This window comes from Gymnogyps californianus, chromosome 4 (assembly GCF_018139145.2).
Source record: "Gymnogyps californianus isolate 813 chromosome 4, ASM1813914v2, whole genome shotgun sequence".
NCBI lineage: Eukaryota > Metazoa > Chordata > Aves > Accipitriformes > Cathartidae > Gymnogyps > Gymnogyps californianus.
Window position 1 is genome coordinate 80,974,465 of NC_059474.1, and position 26,175 is coordinate 81,000,639.

General features: G+C 42.1%; 1 protein-coding gene across 1 annotated transcript in view; it reads left to right on the forward strand.

Moving 5' to 3' along the window:
- Window positions 1-25,603, forward strand: part of NDST4 (N-deacetylase and N-sulfotransferase 4) — an 84,693-nt gene extending 59,090 nt beyond the window's left edge. Inside the window, exons 6-13 of the mRNA XM_050895900.1 lie at window positions 11,294-11,476; window positions 13,215-13,311; window positions 14,438-14,561; window positions 16,136-16,310; window positions 17,424-17,594; window positions 19,760-19,869; window positions 25,096-25,198; window positions 25,399-25,603. Of these exons, the coding sequence (XP_050751857.1) occupies window positions 11,294-11,476; window positions 13,215-13,311; window positions 14,438-14,561; window positions 16,136-16,310; window positions 17,424-17,594; window positions 19,760-19,869; window positions 25,096-25,198; window positions 25,399-25,518 (1,083 nt within the window). The 3' untranslated portion in view covers window positions 25,519-25,603. The remainder of the gene's footprint in view (window positions 1-11,293; window positions 11,477-13,214; window positions 13,312-14,437; window positions 14,562-16,135; window positions 16,311-17,423; window positions 17,595-19,759; window positions 19,870-25,095; window positions 25,199-25,398) is intronic.
- The last annotated feature ends 572 nt before the right edge of the window (window positions 25,604-26,175 follow it).

Consider the following 26,175-nt stretch of genomic DNA (forward strand, 5'->3'; position numbering starts at 1 on the left):
CTGATTTGAGAATATTATATCCTCTAGTGAACTGAAAATGCTGTATTTTTTTTCTTCTGAAACCAAGAGTGGAGAATTAAATTAACTCTGAGGTTTGTTTGCTCAGAGTAGGCCACCAAAATGGATTAATTAATCATCATTTATGAATATTCTATAATATAGAGCAGTCAGCTCTTCATAAAACTGCTAGAATAGCAACGTGACAGTAGAACAGTTATAAAAACAAATGATAAATTTCCTGCATCTCCAATCTATATCAACTTGCCTGGCATTTCTTTCTTTGCAGTTTGAAAGAAAGTATCCTGGTGAAAACTCTTATTCAGTGTTTATAAGAGGGCTCAGTTTAAGCGGGGTGATTTACAGTTGTTCTACAACTCTGTGTGCTGTGCAGGGTCCTGGGCAGTAATTTCCATAGGGAATGTCAGTATTGCTCTGAGAGACTTTACCTTCCTCTACCTGGAGACTATGAAGTGCCACCTTAACGATAGTAGACATAATTCATTCCATCATTCAAAACACAGTTAGAACCAGATCTTATTTAAGCACATCTATAAAGAGAAGCATCAGAGAAACAGCCATTTATGGATGCTTATCCAAACTAATAACCATTTTGACCATTACCTGCCATTAGAAGATATGTGAGCACATTTCTCCCAAAGTTCAGCCGCCTCAGAGGATTATGTTTTAACTCATTGATTAGAAGGGTAAAGAGAGAAAAATGACTGAAGATCCAGTTAAAAAAAAAAAAAGAAAAAAAGCACTATCACTTGGTCAGGCTACTATTGAACTTACTGAAGTCCTGTTGAAGCGAATAGGGCAGCTTGCATCTTTGCCTGTTGTATTGAACCGTGATCTGTGAAATACTGTACTTCCTCTATGGGCATTAACACCGACAGGCCCCCAAGCAATACGTTACGCACCCGCAGTGCCAAAGCAAATGCTTTGTTTCTTAAGGGGGTCAGTCCGCCAACCTGGAAGTTCACGTTTACTTCAGGACTAGTTTCATCCTGCCTAGAAATATTGTCTTCCCTAGAACCTGCCAGAGTAGCCAGGGGACATCTCCAAGCTGTGAGATGACAAAATTTAATCCCAGGTCATTGCAGGTGAGAGAAATTTGACGGAGCATTCCCGGGCGACCCACAGTGTGTACGCAGAGAGACTCGAGTCAAGCACACAGCTTGGCTCAAATGCAGCGTTCATAAATATTTATTAGTACCGTTATTAGCTGTTTGGCAGCCTGGTCACTGCTGGCTCCCCTGGTTGAATGCTGTCTAGCTGTTTACACAGATTCCTGAGCAGCAGAGTCTCCTCCTCTTACCCAGGAATTGCAGCCTTGCAGGTACTACATGTGCAGACCGAACTCTCTCTTAATTATATCTCATCATATCCTCTGTAGTCTACATAACTAAGGTCTAATGTTGCTTAAAACATAAGCATCGTATTTAGATTTCTTCAAAGTAATGAGAGAGCTGTTTATTTCCATTAAAATAAAAGTCAAACAGGAAGAAATTTTCTGACTATTTTCCACTCACACAAGTAAAAGGCCCCATAAGATATTTTGGAAATTCTGGAAAAGTAATTAGTTTTGCTGCAAAGATATTTAATCTACGCTAAAAAGTGATCCCTCCTGGGTTATCTGTAATATCTACATACTACTAAAACATGTTATTTAATTAGATACCAGGTATTTATGAACAAGCATGCACAAATAAGAGAGCAAAGCTGACCCTTCCCCAGAAACATGGCCAAGCAGTGGGAAAACTTGGTGAGGGCAGGAGCAGCAAAGCCTGAAGGCTGGTTGATGGTCATGGCTCCAGCCTGAGCACTCAGATATCATCTCTCGTCTCCCCATACACACGTGCGTGCAACGCTGAGCAAAATATTTTCATCCACATCCAATCCAGCACTTTATTTAACCGGTGGATTTTAATGTCACTCACAACCCTTGCCTGGATGTCCCTTGTCCTCTATAGCCCTGCTCCGTGTTGCAGAGCAGAGCTTGTGATATATCTGGCTGTGCACAGTCCCTCTCACCTGGGCAATGCCAGCTAAGAAATAAAAGCAGGAGCTCCACGGATGCAGTCAGCTACCCCTCCACTGCAGAGCCGACTTCATGCAGACAAGTGGGCAATAGCCCACGGCGAGGGACTGCCCACCTCCCTATCTCCACAGCGTTAGGTAGGGCTGTCCCCACCTCCTGCCCAAACAGCTCTGGACTAATGCTGGCCCGTGGTGGTTATTCACCCGTCAGCTCAGGCCAGCCCTCCTGCTGCAACGGCGGTACTGTCAGGACAATATTTGCGACATTAAGAACAGTAAGGGAGAACTACCATTATTTCAGTGCAGTGACAGAGAAAGCTTCACAATTTTCTGTAGATGCAGCCAGAGTGGGATGTGATTTGGTAGCATAAACCGATGCCAAGGAATACTCACATTATTCATTGGCACAAAATAATTGAAGCTGAACTGATTTTTACGTGCAGAGTATTATAACTAAAGAGGCTGACAGCCTCAACAAGTATTTTGTAGTTGCTTGACAGAAGTTAACAAGGAGCATGAAACATACACCATCAAGGAAATGGGTTATTGATAGCTATCTCCTTATACAAACTCCTTTGATCATCTTTGAAAACTAAAGACCAAAACCATCTGAGACTTCTCAGAGTTGTATCTTTGATGATACTTCTATTATTCTGTCAGAAACGGTTGGTGTACAAATCTGACTTAAGACAATAGTACCCAAATCCGTTTTCATCTGGTTCATTTGTGTAATTTAAAGTTGGGTTTAGTCTTGAGTCTGAACTGAATAGATTTTTTTTTTTTTAGAGGAAGTTTATAGTCTAGGGAAGTCTTTTCAATAAGAAAACACAGATGGCAACAAAACAAATTCCTATATCATGAATTTCACTTAAAAATGAAAATATTCGCTTATAACAGGAGGATTGAATTGCTCTAGACTTCTGCAAAGACTTCATGAGGCCCACAGATGTAACTGGTAGCACCGCATTTGTGCAGAATTCATTAAACTTCTTCCACAATTAGATGGACTGCTGATCACTTATACAAGTGTGACAAACGAACAGACATAAAAAAATCAATTTAGTTTTTCCACCCTAATGCAGCTATGCACTGATTGCATAAGTCATCAACAGCAGCAGTTATTTTTTTCACAGGCTCTGAAAACATGCCCTAATAGGAAAAAAAAAAACAAAAAACAAAACAACACTTTTTTAATTGCAGGCTTTAAAAAAAAAAAAAAACACACACCAAACTAATGGAGCGGAACCTCTTAACTAGCTTTCTTCATCTAGGACCTCACGCATCAGAGCTATCAAAGATGTACATAACATGGGAAACAGTTGCTGTGTTGGAATGTGGTCATGATCTAGCCTTTATTTTAGAAGTGAGACTTGGGTAGATATTAGAAAATAAAACTAAAAAACAAACATAGGAACTTTATTCCCATAGGGAAAGGAACAAGGCACAGGATTTTTCTGTCAATAATAAAGAATTCATTTAATCATACCAACTAAATAACGGAAAAGTAGAAAGCGTTCCTGGGTAAATGAGAAACAATTTTGCTCTTTGAATAGGGACTGTGAAAACAACATAGATACACTACAGCATTTGTATAGCTGTCCCAAGGCCACGTACCACCATTGATCGACAGCAGCTTCCCCTCCCATCGCTGGGAGCACTTTGGGTGGAATACAGACACTGTAATGAATATGGGCATGGGAAATAAAACACCATTCAACGTTTTTGTTTCCCCTTCAATCAAAGACAAAAATGTTTCTTTCCAAACACTGCCTTTGTTGCTTTCTTTAGAGATATCATGTTTGGAAAATATTTGATTATCCTGTCAAGAATGCTAAAATATAAAAAGATGTGCAGAGTGGAAATAGAGTAAAAGTAAAAAAAGTCATTTTCAGGCATATAAGTGATTTTGCTTCAGTAGCAGAAGGGTCGTGAATATGAATAGTGCTGAATTCTAGAGAAACAATTTGTCATTATTAAAATTAGTGCTTTGTCAACACAAAAATCTCACTCCCAGCTTCCTTTCTGTGCTGCTGCACAAACAGCTGCATTAAGGGCCCGAGTGTTCTGGGATTCATTATCAGTGAATGGGAGTCTGGCTCCTAAGGTACAAGAAAAGTCTGTAAACCATAATAGGAGGCTGTCAGGATGCGAAATATATTAAATACTTGAAACTGAAAGAGGTATTTCTGTGGTCAGCCTAACATAGAGCTACTTGGTATTAGTAAATGGACACTTGACAGTTTTGCATTTTTCAGCCGTGACATCCCATTTACACATTCAGAAATACAACATGCTGCCATCTAGACCCAATTATGAGAGTTTGCTCTTGGAGCAACTGTACAGCATTTTCTGAGCACAATGGAAAAAGACGGAATAGTAAAATTCATTTTTCTAGGAAACGTTCATGCAAGAGAGGAGCAGAGAAGAGCTGTAAATATGCTACCACATTTCTACAAGAAGAGGATGCCTGCACCATATATTTCCCAACATGTCTTTGTTTTGCACAAGGTTGAGCTATACCCCTGGTTTATTTTGCATGCATTAATTCCTCCCTTCTTGCAAATCTTATTTAAGACGTGCAGAAGCAAGGAAAAAAGTTGTTAAAGACAGCAAACAACAAGTTCCTCTTAGAGAAGCAGGATTCACACGTGAGACCTATCTCTGTTCCTGGGCTTTCCAGGAACGGGGCAGGGCCAAAGGACAAGCAGGAAGAAAGGACCTAAAAGGGAACATTGATCCTATTTAATTATTGAATGGCTGAAAGGACGAGGTGGAGCACATTTATACGTAAGTTTTGTAATTGATTTTTTCATTGCAAGTGCTAGATTGATGGATAGGCATAGTTTCAAATATCAACATAAAGGTATCAGCCAATATTTGATTCCCAATATTGGATAGCCATCCTTGAGACTGGCCAGGTACACCAGTGAGATTGGCTGGGTTACACTTCAGCTGGAAGCTGGAGCACTAACAGTCCTTTTTCCAGGAATTTCTGTTCTAGCATGTAGGCATATGTTATTCTCCAGGAGAAACCAGAAGCTTTGTGCTAATTTCATAATTGTTTTAATTCACTAGGATAGATGGCAAGGTCATTGGTGGCTATGGAGCACGGGCTTCTGGGAAACACAGAGGAAGCAGCCTTATTTAATATCAGCTCCTGTACAAATCAACACAACCGCAGATTTCACTCAGGCTGGAGGGATTCACGCCAGCTGAGGGCAGGACTTACCCTCAGTCATCCAAAGGCACGGCTTTGAAGTGAAACGTCAAACACTCCTGCACTCAAAGCTGCATGTATAGCATAAACTAAATCCTGCAGTAAACAAACGTGCGCACACCAAAGATAGTTTTAAAAGCAAATATGTCCTGGTTTTGGAAGTCACTTTACCCTTGGACCTTCAGGATATTTGCGTTCCTGGTGGTCACACGTAGTAAGGAATTTAAGCCTCTGAAAGCACAGCTAGGTGGCTAATGGGATCTCCATAGCTACCTGGCTACTGCTAGCATGATGTGGGTCACCCAGCCAGTCTGAAAATCCCGCCAGAGTTCAACACTTTTTGCAAACTTCTCTTTTAACGCTATGTCCACACTGTAGGATCTACAGTGGTTTGCAGTTCTCTGGGATGATCCTCCCAAAAAAGACAAATATGATTTCCAGTCTTAGAGTAGATTAGCATCCTAGTGCCCTCCAGAGACCGGTAGCTAACCTTTGTCCAAAACCAAGTGCTTTTAGTTAAGACTGCACTGAGTTTGGCGCTTAAAGCAGGAAATAAACCTCTATATTCTGCATTAATAGGTACATCGGGCTGTGCATCTGGAGAAAGTGCACTAATTTTGAGTACAGAATGCAGTTTCAGGGCACTTCAAGCAGATCTAGCAGATCTCTACTAGCTAATCTAGATTTTGTTTTATGCATATAACACAAGCATGCATATACAAACATTACATATAGAGAATGCGCTGTATATCTATAATTTCTGGATGTAACTGATTTAGAAAGTCCTGGAAAGAAGAACCAGATAGTAAAATGGTGTGGTGGTGCTGTCATTAGTTTACAAAAAAATCTCACATCATAGGTGTGACCAGTTCAGGTTTGTCAATAAGTCACTAACCAAACATTATGGTTTAGGAGCAGAGGCACTGGTAAATAGCCAGATGCAGGATATAGCTTCTGTTGGATTCTGTCAGGTGGAGGAAGTGTAAAACACCCTTTCTTTCCCCCTGCCCACTCAGCCTAATGGAAATAATATGATTTATCAACCAGAATGGCACATTAACTGCACAGGTGGGCTGAGAAATTTAGGACTGCTGTTCTCCTCCCTGCTCTTTCTTTTGAACAGAGAAATTGCAGACCACTGTGGACATCTCTGAAATGTTAATACAGAGCACTGAAATGTTAATACAGAGCAGGCAACAGAAACGAGGAGAAAAAAAAACCCATTACAATAGTAAAATCAGTATTTCCACAGTCTGTGGGCCGCAGCTCTCCATTCATTCCCATTTAATATAGATATAAATAAAATGCTCCTGGAAGTGCTGCGTGGGTCACCCTAGGGAGGGTAGACCAACCCAGCACCAGGGTCCCCTGTGGGAGATTAATTCTTTGCAAACCGCACCATCCCTCTGTGCCGCAGTGTTGTCACCAGCAAAATGTAAATCTCGGAATTCTCTTTTTTGTGCAAGTCTTTGAAAGCCATAGCTAAAACCTGTAGATGTTTCTTACAATGAGGGGTTAAAAAAATAATTTAAAATAGTGTTTCTGTAACAAAAGGACCCTGGCTGAAGAAAAGGGAAAGTGATTCTGAGAAAAACATATTACAGGGTATGAGAGGGAGGCAGCAACTGAGATCTGGATCAGAGGGTGGGTGGCAGAGAGAGAAGAAAGCAAAAAGGAAGTTTTCCTACCCACACCTTCAGCATTCTTTCCCCTTTGCATCTCTCAAAATATGAATGATCACAGTGACGGGGACAGAGGGAGAGATAAATTGCCAAAGCTAATAAGATACTGCACCAGTACAAACTGCAGCATCATTTGAACGCTGCCGTCCTGCAAAGCGTCTGAGTTCTGGCACCCATGGGGGAACATGACCAGCGCCAAAGTAACGCACAACCGACCTCGTTTCCCATAGCGTGTTGGCTATAGATTGTATTGTGACAGCAAGGGATTTTACTCGGTGCCTCTCTGCACATTTGTGTAACACACATTGCTTCTGCTAGTTTAACCTTAAGAGTAATGCAATGCAGCCAGAGCCCTTTCCCCAGCCTCAGGAATTTGAAACAATTTATTGCCTTTGTACCGCACTGTTGCACAGAGCGGCATCCTGCCTCCCTCCTAAAAGCATTATCCCTACCTTGATGAAGTGTTGCCTGCTGGTTAGTGTCAGTCTGTGTGCTGTAGCTTATTTTTTGTCATAGAAAGTATGAAAACAAGGCTCTTTCTCTTTTATTCACCAATTTTGCTCAGAGCACTGCGGGAGGGGACCGTCCCTGGTTTTCACTGGTTTCCTCACTCTTGTCCTCAAGGTTGGTTCCGAAGCCTTTTGGGGTTCACCAAAACAGCACAGCAAAGCGGTGTGACAGCGTGGTGTATCCCAGCGCCAGCCTCAAGGCACGCAGCAGCATTATGCTAGCTCAGCACATTTCTAGCCTATTGCATTTTCTATGGATTGATGCATCGGCATGAAAACAAACTTTTGTGTCCATCCATGCTGTAAACATGAACAGATAATACCCATCTCCTTTTGTCTCAACTGATTTGGAAATAGATGGCAAAGAATTAGATATGGTTTTATCCCATGTAGAATGCATCATATTTGGGGTTTTTTCACTTCAAAAAAGATCAATGGAGCAAAAGAAGTCAAGAGAGGTGTCCAAGATCTTTTGATTCCATAAAGACTGATCAATTGGATCTTTTGGATTGGACTGCAGCCTAATGAAACTCTTAAAGTAAGCTAATATCCATCTCCTGTAAGTACTTTTTTACATTAAAAAAAAAATCTTGTTCAAATTCAAGTGTAAAAAAAAAGCAAAAAGAGCAAGTGGCTTTACTTGCATACTTTATTTGCTGCAATAATATTAAATTGCTGCAATAATATTACATGTCATTGACAGACCCTTTAGCACTTATCAAAAAACACTTCAGAGACAAGATGATATTCTCTATCAACATTTCCTATAAGTATTTTCCTTTTCATCATTTTAAAATAGTTTGCAGGAAGCACTTGTCACGTTCTGAGGAGTTGAACTCTAAACTGGAAAGGATACGTGTGCGTTGGGGTTTTTGGGGGTGGAGGAGAAGGTCAGCAGACTGGAAACTCAAAGAAGAAGATTCATTATCTTGCTTATAAGTTTCTGAGGTACTACATATGGACACGCACAAAGTTCAGGGCAATTTTAGCGTTCACTCCAGTTATGTCAAACACTTTCAGTCATAAAATACATAGGCACTGGAATCCACAAAGTCAAGCCGACAGGAAAAAGATCTTGTACAATTGCCAATCTTTGCTCAACAGAGGCTCAGAACAGAATAGAAGTGAAGAATAAATTACCTTTTGTGGAATAAAGTGGGCACAGTGCAAACACACTGCAGATGGGCCGTAAGGGACACTTTCTCCTAAGCTCCATCTATCTTCACCTTATAGAAGTACTAAAAGCCTTATCAATAATTTAACAGACTAATGGACATGTTTTCAAACATTGTGGACTGATGCTTAAAGAAGCACCACGTTGGCAGAGCAAGATGGTGAAAGTGGAAAGCTTGTGGCTTTTTATTCTGTGGTTATTCTGAAAGTCAGGACAGCACGGTATGCTATGGACACAGTATTTTTGTCAGCAGCACTTTCTTCTGCTAGAGCTCAAGCCTGGGACTGCAAAGCGGCAGAATACTGAAGGGCAAACTTCATCTTCAGGTGGTAGCAGTGGTTTGTTTTGGAAAGCTCTTCACAGTCGGCAAGACGAAGCCACATGGATCAGTAACAACACCCTTCCCGAGACATACCTGGGCATTTTGCAGCCATTTTAGGCATGAAGGTCCCAAGTTTTGAAACTCAGCACTTCCCACCAGTTTAGCTGCTGGGGAGCCTGGTTGCCACCCAGCTGAGACACATGTTTCCAGGGCTCTAACTCAGGGACCAGGGTGCCAGGACAGCCCACCTGTTTTCCCAGCCATAGCCTACCCCCAGCAAGGACTGCATACACCCTGACATCTCCAGCATATCTAACATACACTTCAGGCTTCGAAGGACTGCAGCCTAAATATTGTCCCCCGTGTCTGGGTTGTGCAAGGCATCACTCAAACTACATCCAGCTTCCCTCGAGACACGGGGGGGGGGGGAGAAAAAAAGCTTACTGACCTGAGCACGCACCTGGGGTGCTGGAGACCCAGGTCTCCTGCTGCAGCTCTCAAAGCAGGAAGGTACACATGCTGCCTCCCCTCCTGCAGCCCCCTCTCTGCTGCCAGCACATCACTTTATAAGCTCACACCCAGCTCCCAGCTGTGCTGCCAGTTCCCATCCCTAATCATCCAAAAAGAGACTCGCCCGGACATAGATATCTATCTGCAAAGCAAGCAATTTACCTGTGAATCAGGTGTCCTCACTGCTGATCGCTGTCCTCACTAATCTCTTCAGTCAGGTGCTTCAGACCCCAAAATAGGCATCACTTATACCCCCACCCCTGCCTGCAGGCCTGCATCCTAGCTGGGTAATGCAGATAACACAAGTGGCTGAGCAGACTGGCTGTTGCTCACGCCAGTCTTCAGGCTCCAAGCCCTCCCAAAGCTTTACAAACCAGCTACCTAACCGAAATCAGGCACAAAAAGGGCAGGAGATAGAGTGCTGAGCCTGTGTCCCTCTTCTGAACCCAGTCCAACCTGAAGGTGAATGGACCGCTGTCTGTGGTCTTCACAAAGCCGATGCTTTATTTTCCTTTTCCAGAAATTTCCTGTGTTGTGGCAGGACAGTGAACTGCTAAACTTCCCACCACCATGTTCTGGAGTTTGCTATAACCAACATTATACCTCTAATTTTTTACTTGGCATCAAGGCTTCCTTGAAGCATGATGTCATTATTAAGAAGTGCCCTGCCTGCCATGCTCTTCTGTTTAATTGCTGTGGTCATGTTAGTTACTTTGTACTTTTTGCGATCTTCCGCATATTATTGATTGTCAGCTTCAGAGATGGTGCTGAAAAAGAAGAAAAATATACACTGTTCAGTTACCACTAGTATGTTATTTCTTGATAACAGTGTAATTAAATTCCATGGTCATTGCACATTCTGTCTTAGGCCAACGTATTGAGTAAAACAGTCAAGTACCAACACTCAGTTTGATAAAATCTTCATAAAACTAAATAATGACAATCTACGGGTAAACCAGGCCTTTGCAGCCGCGAAACTGAGTTTAATCACCTCATGTAAAGAAAAAAGTAGGAATTATGTTCTTCACATTATTTTTACAAATTCTCTTCATCCCTCTGAAAGAAACTCTGAGATCTACAAAGCAGTGGCCATGTAAAGGAGAACCACAGTAAGGCTGATAAAAAGGCAGAAGTTATATTGGCTTTAAGGAGAAAACAATGACAGTGATATTTAGCTGAGATATCATCATTCACAAAGGCTTGGAATTTTTACATTTCAGAACTTACTCACCTACTTACAGCCATGCCATTTTAAACTAGCCAACGCTGCATTCGGAGGAGACAGCGTATTAGTCAGATTTTCAACTTCATCCCACAAATAGCAGCCTTGAAATTAAGCTTTGCCTACACGTCCGAGGAGCGGAGAACTGCCTCCCTTAGAGGTGCCGGGATGCTGGGGACTCCTAACCAAGGGGTCACGTACGCCAGCGCCTCCCAGACACCTGCCCAGGGATGAGGAACAGTGAAGTAAACAGGAAGCATGCAAGAAACAATTTTTATGTTGTTTTTAAAAAGAAGTCAAAACAGAAAAATAAAAAAAAAAAAATCTCTGAAAGCATCTCCTGAGTGCCCGTCCCTGGGGAGCTCGTGAGTGATACATCCCTTCAGATAAGAAGGGGGATTTTAAAGAAATGGCACATACATGACAAGTTTGGAGATTTGACCCTCACAGAGGGGCTAGGAATTGCAACTAGTTTAACATTTTCATTGTCTTCTTTTGGGTTTGGGTGGGGGAGAGAGGGTTCGGCAAAGCTCCCGGGAGCCCCCGTGCCTGCCCTTCCAGCCAGATGCTGCCATCTCCCCATGTCCTGCGACTGAAAGGTTTCTCTTGCCTCCCAGATCAGCATCTTCATGACCCATTTGTCTAATTATGGCAACGACCGCCTGGGCTTATACACCTTTGCGAACCTGGCCAACTTTGTGAAGAGCTCGACTAACCTGAAACTGCAGACGCTGCCCCCAGTTCAGCTGGCTCAGAAGTACTTTGAGCTCTTCCCAGAGCAGACGGACCCTCTTTGGCAGGTAATGTCACATTCTCTGCCTCCTCCAATTACAATCCGCTTGTTGAAATAAGAATCTTTTCCTGTTAAAGAAAAAAAAAAATAAAAAAATAATCCCACTTGACATTCAGATATGTTATTTCTTCCTGCATGCCTTCTTAGCTTATTCAAATTTTCTTGAGAGACCACTGCTTTTGACTAGAAATGGATTAGCTTCCACTCACCCCCAATCAGGCATGGTAACAGCACCTAATTGCCATTTATGTGAGAGAAAGCTTCCCTTCCCGTCCCTCCTGTCTGTAGTTTTGCTGAGGCATCGCGTTGTGTTAACTAATCGTGTTGCACTATCGGTAAGATGCCGGCAGCCGGCCGGTAGTGAGAGCTATCTCAAGGCAAACGATGCAGATTCATTGCACCCCGTAACGGGGAATCACTGATGTTGGATCACTGCAGCTACAAGGAGGATTTCCCACCGTCTGAACCCCCTTCAATGAAACAGCGAGGAAAACGAAGGGCAGGAGGGGTCACAGCGCAGCAAACACAGAATGGGCAGCTATTTTAAGAATGGAAAAGGGTTTCTGCATAGACTGACTGTTTTCTCTCTCTGTTTCAAATGCACAATAGTGCTGCTTGTAATCTCAACGCTGTAATTTCCTAATCATTGTTACACATATCTTATTCAGAATATGACGTGCCACGCTGTGCTTTTAGCTATAAATCCAGAGTGACACCACAGAGATCTGTGCAGTTATTTCGGGCTTACACTGGCAAAAAGGAGCAGAAAATTTCCCTATTATTTTTGGCCCAGATGCAAAAGAAGTATAAATCTATAATATTTCCATTGAGTTTAGTGGAGCTGCAGAGATTCACATCAGTTAATGATTTTCTCCATTATATTTTGTTAACTTTATTCACTAGCAAACTGTATCTTCTATTACTAGCCAATACTATGCAAAAGCAGTATCTATATGATAACTGCTTTAAAGAGCAGTCAGTCCTAACCTTTTCTGTGGGGTCTTTTGTTCACACGTTTTTATTGTGCATTCATAGGTAGTAGAAAGATAAGGAGATGAATAATACCCCACATTTCTATTTTGTCCTTCCTTTTGGGTTTTTATGTAAATTAAAATTGGCGCTAAGTCCTATGCATCTGAAACCATTTTGTCACCTAAGAAAGTAATGCCTTGAAGCTATTCTAACAGAGGTTTCCATTTTAACCTCAAATGAAAACTTGATTAAATCAATGTTTTAATCTTTTTTTTCTTCTTTTTCTTTTCTTTTTTCCTAATGACTGAACTTAATCCTCAGTCATGCAAAACCATTATACACACATTGAATTTTAGTCAAAGGGACCACTTACGTGCCTACCTATGTGCCTATGGACTCTGAGTTTATTAAATGAGCCTGACTAACAGAGAGAAGGAAATGCAGTAGTCTTACAAGGTGTGGATTTTGACACCAATCCTTCCAGGATTTGCACAACTGTGTAGCGTTACTGACTTCACAGGGACCCCTGGAAGGACTGGTCCTGAAGGATACCTAGGAGTTTGGTCCCTGTGTACCTGAATGCTTCCATGGATCCGTACCAGAATGCTCAATATCTGTCAAGAGTAAACTCTTATGAGGAAATGTGGGATTTTACTACTTAGCGTAAGGCTCTGGCATTAGTGCATAACATTTAGATCCTGCAAAGACTCGCATGCGTGCAAACATGTAGGATACCCCCAGCGTGATGTACACAACTGCCTTTTCTTCTTCAGAATCCGTGTGATGATAAACGACACAGGGACATTTGGTCCAGAGACAAAACTTGTGACCACCTACCCAAATTTCTTGTGATAGGACCCCAGAAAACAGGTAAGAAGTAATGAATTTGTAACCGAAGCTAGCCCTCAGTTTTGTATCTGTGTATTTGTGTCCTGTAAACTGCAGCCAACTCCCTGCTATAGAGATGGTGCACTCCCAATCCCTACGGGATTCGGATAGTAACTCCTTCACTGCCAACAGAAAGGGACAACTGTTTGTATAGTAAAATTGCATTCATTCACCGTAAAAAACCCCATGCTGTCAGGCTGCCCTATGTTAAGTTTGTTACTGAGTTCTTTGACAAATTATTTCAACATTGTTTGAGACCCTAACTGACAATAAATGTATTTACCACCTTGCAGGCCTCTGAGGGTCTCAGGGCATTGTTTGAATTAAGCCACATATTCCCACTCCCAAGATAGCTACTGCTGTTGTGGACATATTACAGAAAGTGGATGCTGAGGCAGGGAAATAAATGCCTAATCCAAGATCATACAGAAATTCTGCGACAGTGACAGAGACAGCAGGGCCTGATTCATAGTGCAATGATAGCTTGCATAGCATGAAATCATTGAAGAGCAAGTTTAAAGACACATCCTCCAAAATTTCACTTACCATCATATATCATTTCCAGTTGTTTTTGTCAAACAAATAACAAAAAAGTACTGTTACTGGGATTTTAAAGCATACTTATTACATACAGGTTTGTTAGCATTGAAATAAACAATTTATTCCTCAATAGCAGACCCCCAGGGAAAATACACAGAGGACAAAAGTGCAGCTCTGGGAGCAGCAAAAGCATAATCCCACAATTAGTGCTTTTGAAAAGTTTTGTGCAACATAAATAGTTTGCAAACAAACGTGTTCAGGCCAAATTCCCTCACTGGTTAAGCAAGCAATGTCATCAACAGCAATATTGTGCTTGCATCAGAGAGCAGAATTCAGAGTTTAGAAATGGGAGAAGTTTGATAAGCAGAGAAGTCTGCACGTATTCCCCCCTCCCCCTGAAAGCCCCTTGCGCTTACACAGGCCTTTCATCAACAGGCAACTTTCTTATAAAAGGTAATCCAATTTTCCTGTATATCTCAGCGTGCATTGATTTAAAGTACTTTCTTGAATGAATAAAGTCAAAGGGTTTTTTTCTATTTCCTAATGGCATCTCTTTTTGTTGTCATAGGAACAACAGCGCTTTATTTATTTCTTCTGATGCATCCTTCCATTATCAGTAATCTCCCTAGTCCAAAAACTTTTGAAGAAGTTCAGTTCTTCAACGGAAACAACTATCACAAGGGAATTGACTGGTAAGAAGAATAACAAAAAATAAGTGTTCATTATTAATACATGGTAGATCACAATGGAACAATTACAGAAGCATGTATGACATCGACATAATTACTGGATGAATTTGTTATGCTTGGCATTATCAGACAGAAAGAGAAACTAATTTGTAATGATGGGACATTTAATCAAGTCCTTAATTTTGTTTAGATATTACAGTAACAATTTTCTTATTTTTTTCACAAATGAATACAATAGCCAGCTCAGTTATGATGTCTGTCTTCATGCTGAATAGCATCTCTGTCTTTTCATAACTCTATCTATACTGAATTATACTCTTTTTCTTCAAAAGCGGCTTTTCATGAAGTAAGATTCAATTCATCTCTTCATGAGAAGAAAAACCCACTGTAAAGCATTTCAGCTGCTATTCCTATCACAATTTTAAATATTACTTTCACTGTTTTTGCTTAAGAAAAGCATTTTTGTAAGGCTTTCGTTTCCACAGGGAACAGCAGTTCTCATTCTTGTGTGAAAACTGAAATATAAGACAAACATCACACTACACAGAAACAGATTAATCTTGCGCGCTTTTCCTTGCTCGCGTACAGCATGGACAGCGTGCGGAGCAAACGAGGCTGACTGATAAAAGGAGGCTGTCCCCGCAACTATGAGACTAGCTTCTCGGTTCAAGGTGGCACGAAAAATAAAGGGAAAGAAATGCTTGGCATTTGTTTTTCCATAAAGAAAGAGATCACCCATGACTATCGTAGAGTACATGGTGTAATACACTCGGAGAAGAAGGGGCGGTGATGGGAGAGTCTCTCCTCTGCAGCCCTTTGCACAACATGTAGAGGAAGAGGCTGGCCTCTCGGAGACCTCTTCTGCCACGCTTCACCAAAATTGGCCTGCAGGTTCAAGTCAGTAGGGTGCTGTGTGCAGGGTGAAGCCCCACATACTTTGTTTCCATCGAAAGGACACAAAAAACAGTTAGTCCCACCAAAACTGGAAGTTCCTGGAGTGCTCAGCAAAACTAAAGGGACCGAAAAATGCCTCCAAAACAATTTCACCTTCTGCTTCGTTTGAATTCTTCACCCTTTCAGCTGAACCTTCTGTTTTACTTTTACTTCCAATCAAGTTTTAAGTGGAAAAGACCATTCAAAGCCAAAATTCAAATCTTGCATTCTGAAAACGTCTAAAAGAAAAGATTTGTTGGTTCCAAAATGAAATATTTCAACAATGTTAAAATGAAATGGTTGACATTTTGAAGCATTTCCCATTTTTTTCTGCAGCTAAAACTGAACTCACTCCAAACTGGTGAAAGATATCCCTTTGACATTGAACTTGTTAGCAAAAATCCAATCCATCAAAGGAAAAACCTAATTACCTGACTTCACGGAGGCTTTAGCTATTACCAGCACCATGTAAGAGCCAAGATCTGTTCCCCCTATTCCAGTTCTGGAGTGACCTGAGAAATTAAATTTTGCTTCTTGAGAATTATGTCTGAAAATTCACCTTTTCACCGACCGTGAAATGGGAAGCACAGGGATATGACCCTTTTGTGAAACTGCTAATTCTAACGAGTTTCTTCACCTCCCAGGTACATGGATTTCTTCCCCACTCCTTCCAACATCACCACCGACCTCCTCTTTGAGAAAAGTGCCAACTATTTCCATTCTGAGGAAGCCCCTAAACGAGCCGCTTCCCTCATCCCCAAGGCCAAGATCATCACCATCCTCATCGACCCATCTGATCGGGCGTATTCCTGGTACCAGGTATGGACCTTGCCTTCGAGAAACGGCCAGTGACATCAGTGGCGGGGGATGATGGCCAACATCAGTGGGAATTTGTGTCCTTGAGCAAGAATGGGTTTTATTGCAAAGCATTTGCACTGTGTAGAAGTGGCAGGATGCTGAATGCCAGCTTTTGCAGTTGGCACCCGTGACACCAGTGTCATAAATGATGAAACTTCTCAGCACAGAGCTGCCACCAGCTGTAAACAAACAGTTTAATCTCAATTACAGCTAACACTGCATAAAGGAAAAGCAGTGTTCCTCGCCCAGGGAGATACACGGGGGAAAATGAGCATGGCCTAGCTAGAAAATCAGAGCTCTTGATGCTGAGAATCTGGTACCTCATCCCATCCTCCAGCGTGTAAGCTGAGCAATATGCGGTGGTCGACAAATGTATGCAGTGTCTTCTAAAGTTTCCAAGGAGTTAAAAAAAGCTGTGTCTGGAGAGTTTGGGTTTTTTCTCTCCTTGGAAACAAAAGAAAGCCTGTTGTTTTTCCGAGGAAACTCTAGGATGTTCTTTCTTGCCTTTTACTGAGCCCACACCTTTCCATAACAAAGTCTGCACTATTTTAAAAAAATATTTTTAAAGAGACATTTAAGCATGCCTGTAAAACATGGTGTAGTCATACAGATAAAGAAAATAGTAAAAGCAGTGTTAAAACAGACACAAATTAATAATGTTGCAGTAAGCATAAAATACACCATTTCTGACACTGTTACTATGAGTTCTGCAAGGAATAAAATAGGGCCTAGGGCTGCAGCTTGCACCCTTTCTGATATCTCATTTGCACCTTTACAACTGCTGATGTGAGATGCAAAGCAGTAAAAAAAATTGTGCCTACTTTGGCAGAATTTGGCTCCTCAGCTCCCCTCCCGCCTGTCCCGGGAGGGCCCCTGACTGAATGGTGGCCCCATCCTGCTTCCTTGCCCCCTCCAGCTCCTACCCAGCAGAAGTGGCACTGGTGGGGAGCCGAGGGGCTGCTGCGGGCCGCAGCCGGGCTGGCCGTGCCAGCACAGCCCTCCCGACAGCTTTCAGGAGGCTTACGGCTTAATCTTCAGCGTCCTTGTGATATGTGTCTAAATATCTCCCGTTAGCATCAGCGATCCCACGAGGACCCCGCTGCCCTGAAATTCAATTTTTATGAAGTCATTACTTCCAGCCATTGGGCACCCTCGGAGATAAGGACTCTCCAGAAGAGATGCCTGACACCCGGATGGTATGCTGTCCATATCGAAAGATGGTTAACTCATTACCCTGCCTCACAGGTAATTTCCAACCTGTTGTTTCACCAAGTTCATCGACTCTCGGAAAGTCCCAAAATGAGCATCATTAGAGGTGATGGGATGCTTCCCACTGGAACTCTTAGCTGTTAGGAAATGCAGATTTGACAAGATCAGGATATTTGGCAGAAGTGTGTTGATTTTTCTGTCTTCTGATAGAAAAGATGCAACAGGAAAATGCTATGATGAACTGTGGCCACATGGGCTTGATGGGGGACTTTGGGGTTTCCTTCCAGGATCAGCCAAGGTTGTCAAGGCTTCTGCGTCCCAAGAAACAAGCAGCTGCAGCATGAGACATTGTGGGAGGGTTTGACAAATCCATTTAGAAAATGCCAGGGCTTTTTCTAAAAAGAAATTTCATTCCGCTTCCCACTCACTCCCTTTCATAGAAAATTTCACATTTTTTTGATCCTGATATGGAATTAGCCTTTCTCAGTGTTAGAGCAGAAATTCCTTCTTTTGCCCCATCTTTCCACAGATGTTTTATTGAACTGTCTTTTATAACCTTTCCCATGAAAAATTTACATAAACACATAGACCTAAAGAATATTCCCATTACTAAAAAAAATTGTTTACAGATATAAACCTAAAGCAAACATTTTAGTACTACAAAATATATGCACGGGCACTCTTTACCCATGGACGTGGGCCATAGCTCAGTTCATATGTCTACTTACTGTAAGAAAAACTTGTAAAAGGATATTGAATGAGCAAGCATAATGAACAAGCATCTCCAGAGATTGCTCTATGTGGGACAGAATTTTGCTGAAAGGAGGTAGAACTGAGCATTGCCTATTTAGTCAGGGACCTGGAAAAACAAAAAGAACTAGAAGCTCTGTCTTTTTGCAATCCTCCCTTTTCTTTTTATACAGTCTCAGCTGTACTACAAAGAGGAGAAGCAGGTCAAACCCATTTCCAGGAGAAAGGAGAAAGTCTCAGTTAGTCATTTACTTTCTTCTTTCATCTCTGGCCTTTCTACTCTTTCATAAATGGGGAAGGAGTACTGCCTAAAGCAGCTGAGCTTGCAGCAAGGGCCATCCCCAGGCACTATTGCCCTAGGAGCAAACAGGGCACATCTCCTCATCGGCCACCACGTCCCAACTTACTCCTCCAAAGGAGAAGGGGCTGTCCCAGCAAATTCGGAGCATGCAAAGGGTGCCGAACATCCCATGCCCTGTTACCTGTGCTCTTTCTCTGCCCTCACCCAGGGCTGCTGCCCTCTCTCATGAAGATTTCTCTCCTTCTCCTGCCGTAGCAAAGAGCAAGCGCAGCCCTCTTATTAAACATTCAGGGGCACATTGACATATTTCTTGTAAAAGCGGTAACCACTCATGTTTCATAGTTATAGTGATTAATTTTACAAGATACACAACAAAATGCACTCATTCTTAATAAGGTGCACGCAGAGAGTGCACTCACGGTGCTTACTAATGGGCACTCAGTAATGTGCATTCACTCGGCCTGTGCACTCAAAAACTTAATAATTCATAATAAGCCTTCACAATAAATATAAAACACGTCTGACCAGAATAGTTATTAGTAATACTGCTTGGTACTCCAGTAGACTTTTGATACATTGTCTTAACATTTGCTTGTGGAGGTCAATGTACCTTTACATCACATCAATCTTTAATTAAAAACAAAACAAAAAAATCCCTTTGCTAACAATTTTGCAAGCCTGTGTGGTTGATAGGCTGGTGGTGAGTTTCAAATAAATTGCCACAATATCACTTTTGAACATGTAATTGTATAGTTTCTGAACATTTAATTCTAAGATATATATGAGCTTTTTGTTATTTTTCTTATTCCATGCCAGATTTTCTACGGACACATTGTAAACCTCAACAATATTTTTACATTCCTTCCTTATCTTTTTCTCAGAATTCTCTGAGACTCGGGTTTGGCTTGTGAGATTTAACTCTTGCATTTGAACAATGTGCACACGCAGAGTGACAAGGTGCCCACCTATACAAATTCAACATAATAAACTAAGAAGTAAATCTAAAAAGAAGTTAATCCATATGATTGTTATCAGCACTGTACAAAGTCACGTGCTAATTTAAATCCTTGTTGTCACAGAAGGGAAATAATGTCATTCTTTCATTAACCTTAGTCTTGTTTCTAAATAGCTAGCATATTTACCCCTACAGTTGCTTATTATTGATGGACAGCAGCTAAGAAGTGACCCAGCTACTGTGATGGATGAAGTGCAGAAGTTTCTTGGAGTCTCTCCTCATTATAATTACTCTGAAGCTCTAACGTGAGTCTGTTCCTTTATTATCTGCCCTATGGGATCACGGTGTACATCCCCTCCTACCAAGATCACTTGATCATTAGTTACAAACAAACAACACATTACAACAATGATAATTTTGCAAAGCTTGGGGTTTTCTTAAAGTCGTGTTTAACACCCATCCAGTTTTCCCTTAACTTGCATATATATAACACACTATAGAATTTAATTGCGTGATGGCATACATTTCCACATGCAAACTCTACTTTGCACAACACACAGAACAAATGACTGCTCAGTATTTTGTATTAGACGCAGAACAAAGGCCCAGATTCATGTAAAAAATGTCTGCTCAGTTTGAGTGTTCAATGGGAGATGCCCAGGACTTGTTTTCTCAGGGTACCTAGTTTTGCTCTCATCACTGCACTGTTTAAAATGTACGTTCAGTTGATGTGAGTTGTGCACGTAAGAGCTCAGCACGCATTTGCACATCAGACTGTTGAACCTTATGACAGTCTCCAGAAGCTGAAGACAACTTAGTGTCAGGCATGATTTGGCTTAAACATTTTTATCACATGCATATAGGAGTCTAATGACAGATTTTGGGTTAGAAGCACTCAGTATCATAAGATTCATCTGGTTGCATGGTTTCTTTGATTGTTTGCTTTTAACATGGACCAAATATATCATTCCCTAATCCCGTTTTCATATATGATTGAGCCAATTCTGCCGACCTTTTACCTGGTAGTAGCCAGACATATGGCACAGAAGAATTTAGTCTGTACACTTAAAGTCTGGTCAAATTGTAAGCTACTAATAGTAGATCCCTAACCTGGAAGCGCCAGGCTCAAGCGCAGCACCTGGAGCATGAGGAGAAGCTCATATTTGCCTATGAAGCACAAAGCCTTCAGACTGAGCAGCCTGACTGTTCATGGCCTGGGGTGTCGGTGCCAAAACTGCAGGTGCTCTGCAGGAGCCCAAATCAAGGTCCCCTGAACTTAGGGAAAGCCCTTTGATCGACTTCCCACAGCCTTTGGTTCAGATCTAGCAAAGGCAGCTGCGATGATCTTGGATCATATCTCTCATCCTCGCTACCCGGAGCGTGAGGCTTTCCCCATGAAAGGGGATTAATGGCCTGTGTGGCACTCTCTCTTTGACATTTCTCAGTTCCCCGCAGGAAGGCAGAGTCTCTGCAGGGGTGGGAGTGGGCTGGATTTCTCTCTCCCCTCTTAGTCCAGCAGAAAATTGTAAGAAGCTTTTGCACTGAGCCTCTCCGTATAAGGAGCATCATCTCATTACAGCCAGAAGCGCTGGGCTGGGAGAGCCCTGGGACATCCGTGGGCTGAGAAGCCCGGCACTGCGGTGGAAGTTTTTCCAAGTCAGTGTGCAAGCAGAGAGCACGAGCCTGCAAGTGGGGTGGGAAGTAGAAAAGCCTGTACCTCACCTTCCCTGCAGGCTGGTACCAGGAAAACTGTGGGAAAATGGACTTTCCACCTACCCCACACCACCTCCTCTCTGCTTATGATTATTGTTTAATGTTTCCTCTGCTGGGAGGGTTATGGTTATTTATATAATAGGTATAAAGTGAGAGTTGAGTGGTTGTTGTTCTTTGGGTCTTAAGAATGTTGCTCTGCCCAAAATCTTTTTCTGGAGGAAAAATTTCGGATTTCAGAATGTAATTTTTTAAGTCGTTGGTTTCCGAAGCGGATGAAATAGAGGAGGAGTTTGAATACACAGCTGAACTACTGATGTTTGAACAACTGCTGCCACACATCTGCAGTGCCTTCTGCTAGGTTTTTAAAAATACACACCCACATACATATATCTTCCTTTCTGTAACTAAATTAAAGTCAGCGGAGTCACACACCAGGAAAAAATTTGGCCTCTTATATTTGTTTGGACAGGAAAAATGGATTGTAAACAGATCTATAAAATTATGCAATCACTGTTTAGAGGCATCAAGAATGCAAATGTGCTGTGGAAGCACACAAGTCTGTACGGATTTAGGATGGAAGAGAAAAATGCATTAAAGAATGTAGTTGCTTTATGGTAGGACTGTGAAAGTACAAAAGATTGCATAGGATCGCTCCTAGTCATTACTGCCTAATAACTGTATACCACACATTTTTAAAGTTATCACAAAGCAGCCTAAGGACCCGGTCCTGCAAACACTAGTGAGCAACAAGTTCATCACCCTGAGTAACTACGTGTACATCTCATAAGAGAGTAAAATCAACCCAGGCAGAAGGAAGGTACTAATCAGAGCCATGGAAAAAGAGCAGAGGGGAAACAGAGGCAGGGCTCAGGCATCTGGAGAGAAGTGCACATCACGCTGGGTTAGTAAGAGCCACAGCTGAGACGGGCAACTAGGTTGTCGCTTCTTACACACACTGCTAAAGAGGACCTGGACTCAGACTAGATATAAGGAAGACATTTTTTATGATGAGGGTGGTGAGACACTGGCACATGTTGCCCAGAGGGGTGGTAGATGCCCCATCCCTGGAAACATTCAAGGCCAGGTTGGAGGGGGCTCTGAGCAACGTGACCTGGTGGAAGGTGTCCCTGCTCATTGCAGGGGGGTTGGACTAGATGACCTTTAATGGTCCCTTCCAACCCAAACTATTCTATGATTCTACAATCCGCACTTTTTATTAGAGTAGTGAAAACAAAGGAGGAAAATCAACTTATGTTGCAAGGCTTTTACACATAATGCCATCAACAGAAAGGCATTGGGATGCCTAGCACAAAGTGCTAGGAGAGTGAAACCAGTAAGTGGTCTTCATGAAGTTCCCATTATGGCACTGAAGAGATGTTTCCCACCTCTCGCCCACACACTCATTTTCACAGGGAGTGACCGAGGGCTTAAATTTTTTAAGTATCTGAACTTAATGAACAGAAACCTAGTTCACAGGGGACTAAAGTTACAAAAGACCTTTCCTTTTAATCACAGGATGGCCCTACTGAAACTCCACTGCTAGGAAGATGTATTTCATGTCTGGCATCCTCAGATGACTCACGGCCTGGGGTAGCGTGGCCCAGTGGTTCCCTTCTTCCTTTGTTTTTCTCAGCAGGCAGCAAAGGAGGGGGCCAGGACAGAGCATGGCCTCGGCAAAGGGCAGCCAAAATGCCACTTTCTCAAGCCCAGCTCATCACACCACACTCTGCCCACAGAGGCAGCTCCACATCCAGCCTCCCAGGGGAGACTTCCCTCGTTTACCCTCGTGTGAACAACAGGAGGGAAAGGAAAAGACAGGATTAGGGGAGCGTGCTTACGTAAACGTTTTCTCTTGGAGTGCTGCTACATTTTGTCAGAGAATAAGAGAAAGATCCTCACGGTGGCATTGCGTAGCCCTGCCCTCGCAGGCACCCTCCCTGCCTCCAGCATCGAGTACTGACTGCCCGAGAGGTGGGGTGGGCGTACAAGTGTCCAGGTTCAACCCTGCATCTCCCACAGGCTTACTCTGCCAGGGAAGAAAAGATAAGCGGGCCTGGAGGAAAGGTTTCTGCTGACTGCTTTCAAAAGCCCACTTGTAACTTTAGCCTTAAGGCTATCGCTATTTTTAAATAAAGACTTCCATTGTGCCCAATTACGTTTTCAGGAGTCCTGAAAGTTTCGTAATACCTGAACACAATGGGTTGAATTCAGCCCGAGCTGTCTTACCCTCTTTTCCCCTACCCAAATTTGCACATTCTCTTAATAATGTTCAATATGCTCCTTCTGAGGCAGAAATATTGTTTGGGGCATAGTTTTGCAGTTTTCCTTTTATCCAGCACACTATATTGCTGCTTCTCTTGGGAAATTAGTGCAAGCCAGCTAAAGTACTTCACCATGCAATGAGCAGATGGAAAAGGCCAAAGCAGAAATGAATCTATCATCAATATATCCATTTAATCCCTGATTTATTTATTTTTAATTGATACAACTACTGAGACAATTTAGGAAACAAGGGTCAGGCCTGTAATAATAGGCCAGGCAAGAAAAAAAACATGAAGAAGGTTCACCCTTCTCCAGAAATTAGTTCACTTATGTACAGCAGCAAATTGCAGGTGCACCCATGTCGTATGGATAGACCCAGGGCAAAAAGGTAGTCTGTAACTAATTAACTCCATGTTCCAGCCAATTATACTTCATCCTTTTCAAACATCTGCTGAATAGCAGAAACGCGAACCTTTTCAATATTTTATGCATGCTGCAAGTCCCACAGCAATAAATTCAAAACTTAACGCTGTGTGTTGTTCATTCCTTAGTGAGTACGTGTTTTAAAGCCTTAATCTAAAATTCCTATATCTTTGAATTTTAGACATCAAAATCAAATTGCATATTTCAGATAAGACTGCTAAGACAGTGTTTATGCTATAATGCTGTCTTTGGAATGAAAATGATATTTAGATCTAACGATATGGAACAACCAACTTCTCAGTTGCAGTTAAATTATCAACAACCAACCAGCGGTTCTTTCAGTAGACCTGAACGCTGCTTATTTCACTCAAAAATCAACATAAAGCATTTCACCATTATATTTCTCATCATTTCGTAGTCAAGCAACAATCACACACTTTTCTGTATAAATAGACTCAGGGATTGAGTCTATGCCTGTTGAAGTCAGCAAATAGATCTGCTTGCCCTTTTCAACCCCTCTCACCTTGACGTTGCTGACCTACAACAGCATCAGCTCCAACAGGCCATATGGAGAGCTTTCCTTGAGCACGGCTGATAATGTCCTTGAGAATATAGCACATCTAATTCCAAGAAAAGAGCTGATTAATAATTTTTTCAACAAAACGTTCTTTGTTCAAGTGTCAGTTAGTCAAAACATGAGCATTCCACAGGGATACATGGAGCAGTTTGACATGAATAAAATCTCTGACCAAAACCAGACAATAAAATATGAGTCACAGTCTGGAGTGGGCCGTGTAAGATCCTTGAGACTGAGGCTCAGGACCTTGACTGGCATCCTATAGATCAACGCTTAAAACTTGTAACCTATACGCTGGACAAGAATAAAAATTAGCTAGTGTAGGTAAAACACAACGTGAAAAACTTCTTGCCTTGAGCCACACCCAAGGCAAATTTGTGGAAAAAATAAGTTCCCAGAGCTTTCACAAGAGAGGAAAGCTGTTTCCCACTCTGTCCTCATTATCTCAGCCATCTAGAGAGATGTGTGCAGCAATAATTGTTGGCTAACACTGATGTCTTAGTAGCAGGGAGATTCTTCTGTAGTGAGGTCTTTCAAAAAATATAATCCTCTATAGGTTTGACCCTCAGAAAGGCTTTTGGTGCCAGTTATTGGAAGGAGGGAAAACAAAGTGCCTGGGAAAAAGCAAAGGTCGAAAATACCCACCAATGGACCAAGAGGTAAGGGCTTTCCAGAGATTTAAGTTAATATTTTTTTACATTGACCCTGTGTTCACCTCCTAAAATAAACACACCGATTTCTTTTTTTTTTTTTAATTTTCACTGGCTTGATATTTTTAAAAATCAGAAACTTTTAATGAGCTTTGAATGATAGAAGTTTCCTTCTTTGACTGTTGTTGCTTTTTTTTTACCCTTCTCAGTCTCGAGCGTTTCTGTCGAGCTACTACAGAGACCACAACGTGGAGTTGTCCAAGCTGCTGCACAGGCTGGGGCAGCCCCTGCCTTCCTGGCTGAGACAGGAGCTGCAGAAGGTCAGGTAGCACGCAAGGGCGGGGGATCCAAATAAGGACGATTTCCTTCACCGTCAAACCCCTTGCTTCTCCGACTCACTTGTGATCATCAGTAGAGGACCTCATGAATAACGCTCTTTCTATTAAAAAAAAACCAAAAACCACAAACACAAAAGAATAAAAATAACAAACCCGACAACTGTTTATATGCACGCGCTGACAGTTATTAGCATCGACCCCTTTTGTCAGCTTCCAGGAAACAATACAGAGCTACGTGGCATTACGCTTTATCCAGACCGGGATTCGTGCATAGCCTAGTTCCTCTGTTCACCAGGAAGTACCAGAAACTGTGTGTAGGACGGATTGACTTCAGTGTACATGACAAATTGCAGTCTGTCAGGACACGAGCAAAGGATGGGAACATCTCTCGCTGGACTGTGAGGTGGGTCATCCGCTGGGGTTTTTCCATGTTTGTTTTCGCTGTCTTTTCCCCCAACTCTGCAGGTTTTCCTATCATTTTATAGGGGGATATTCAGCACTTTGCAGTCGGGATCCCTAATGTTTATGATATATGCAGTATTAATGCACCATCGTTGCTTTCTCCACAGAAAGAGGTGGGCTAAATTCTCGCCTGACCCACTTCCCTGGGATTCCTGTAATAACTGGTGACACTCTGTGCTCTTTCTT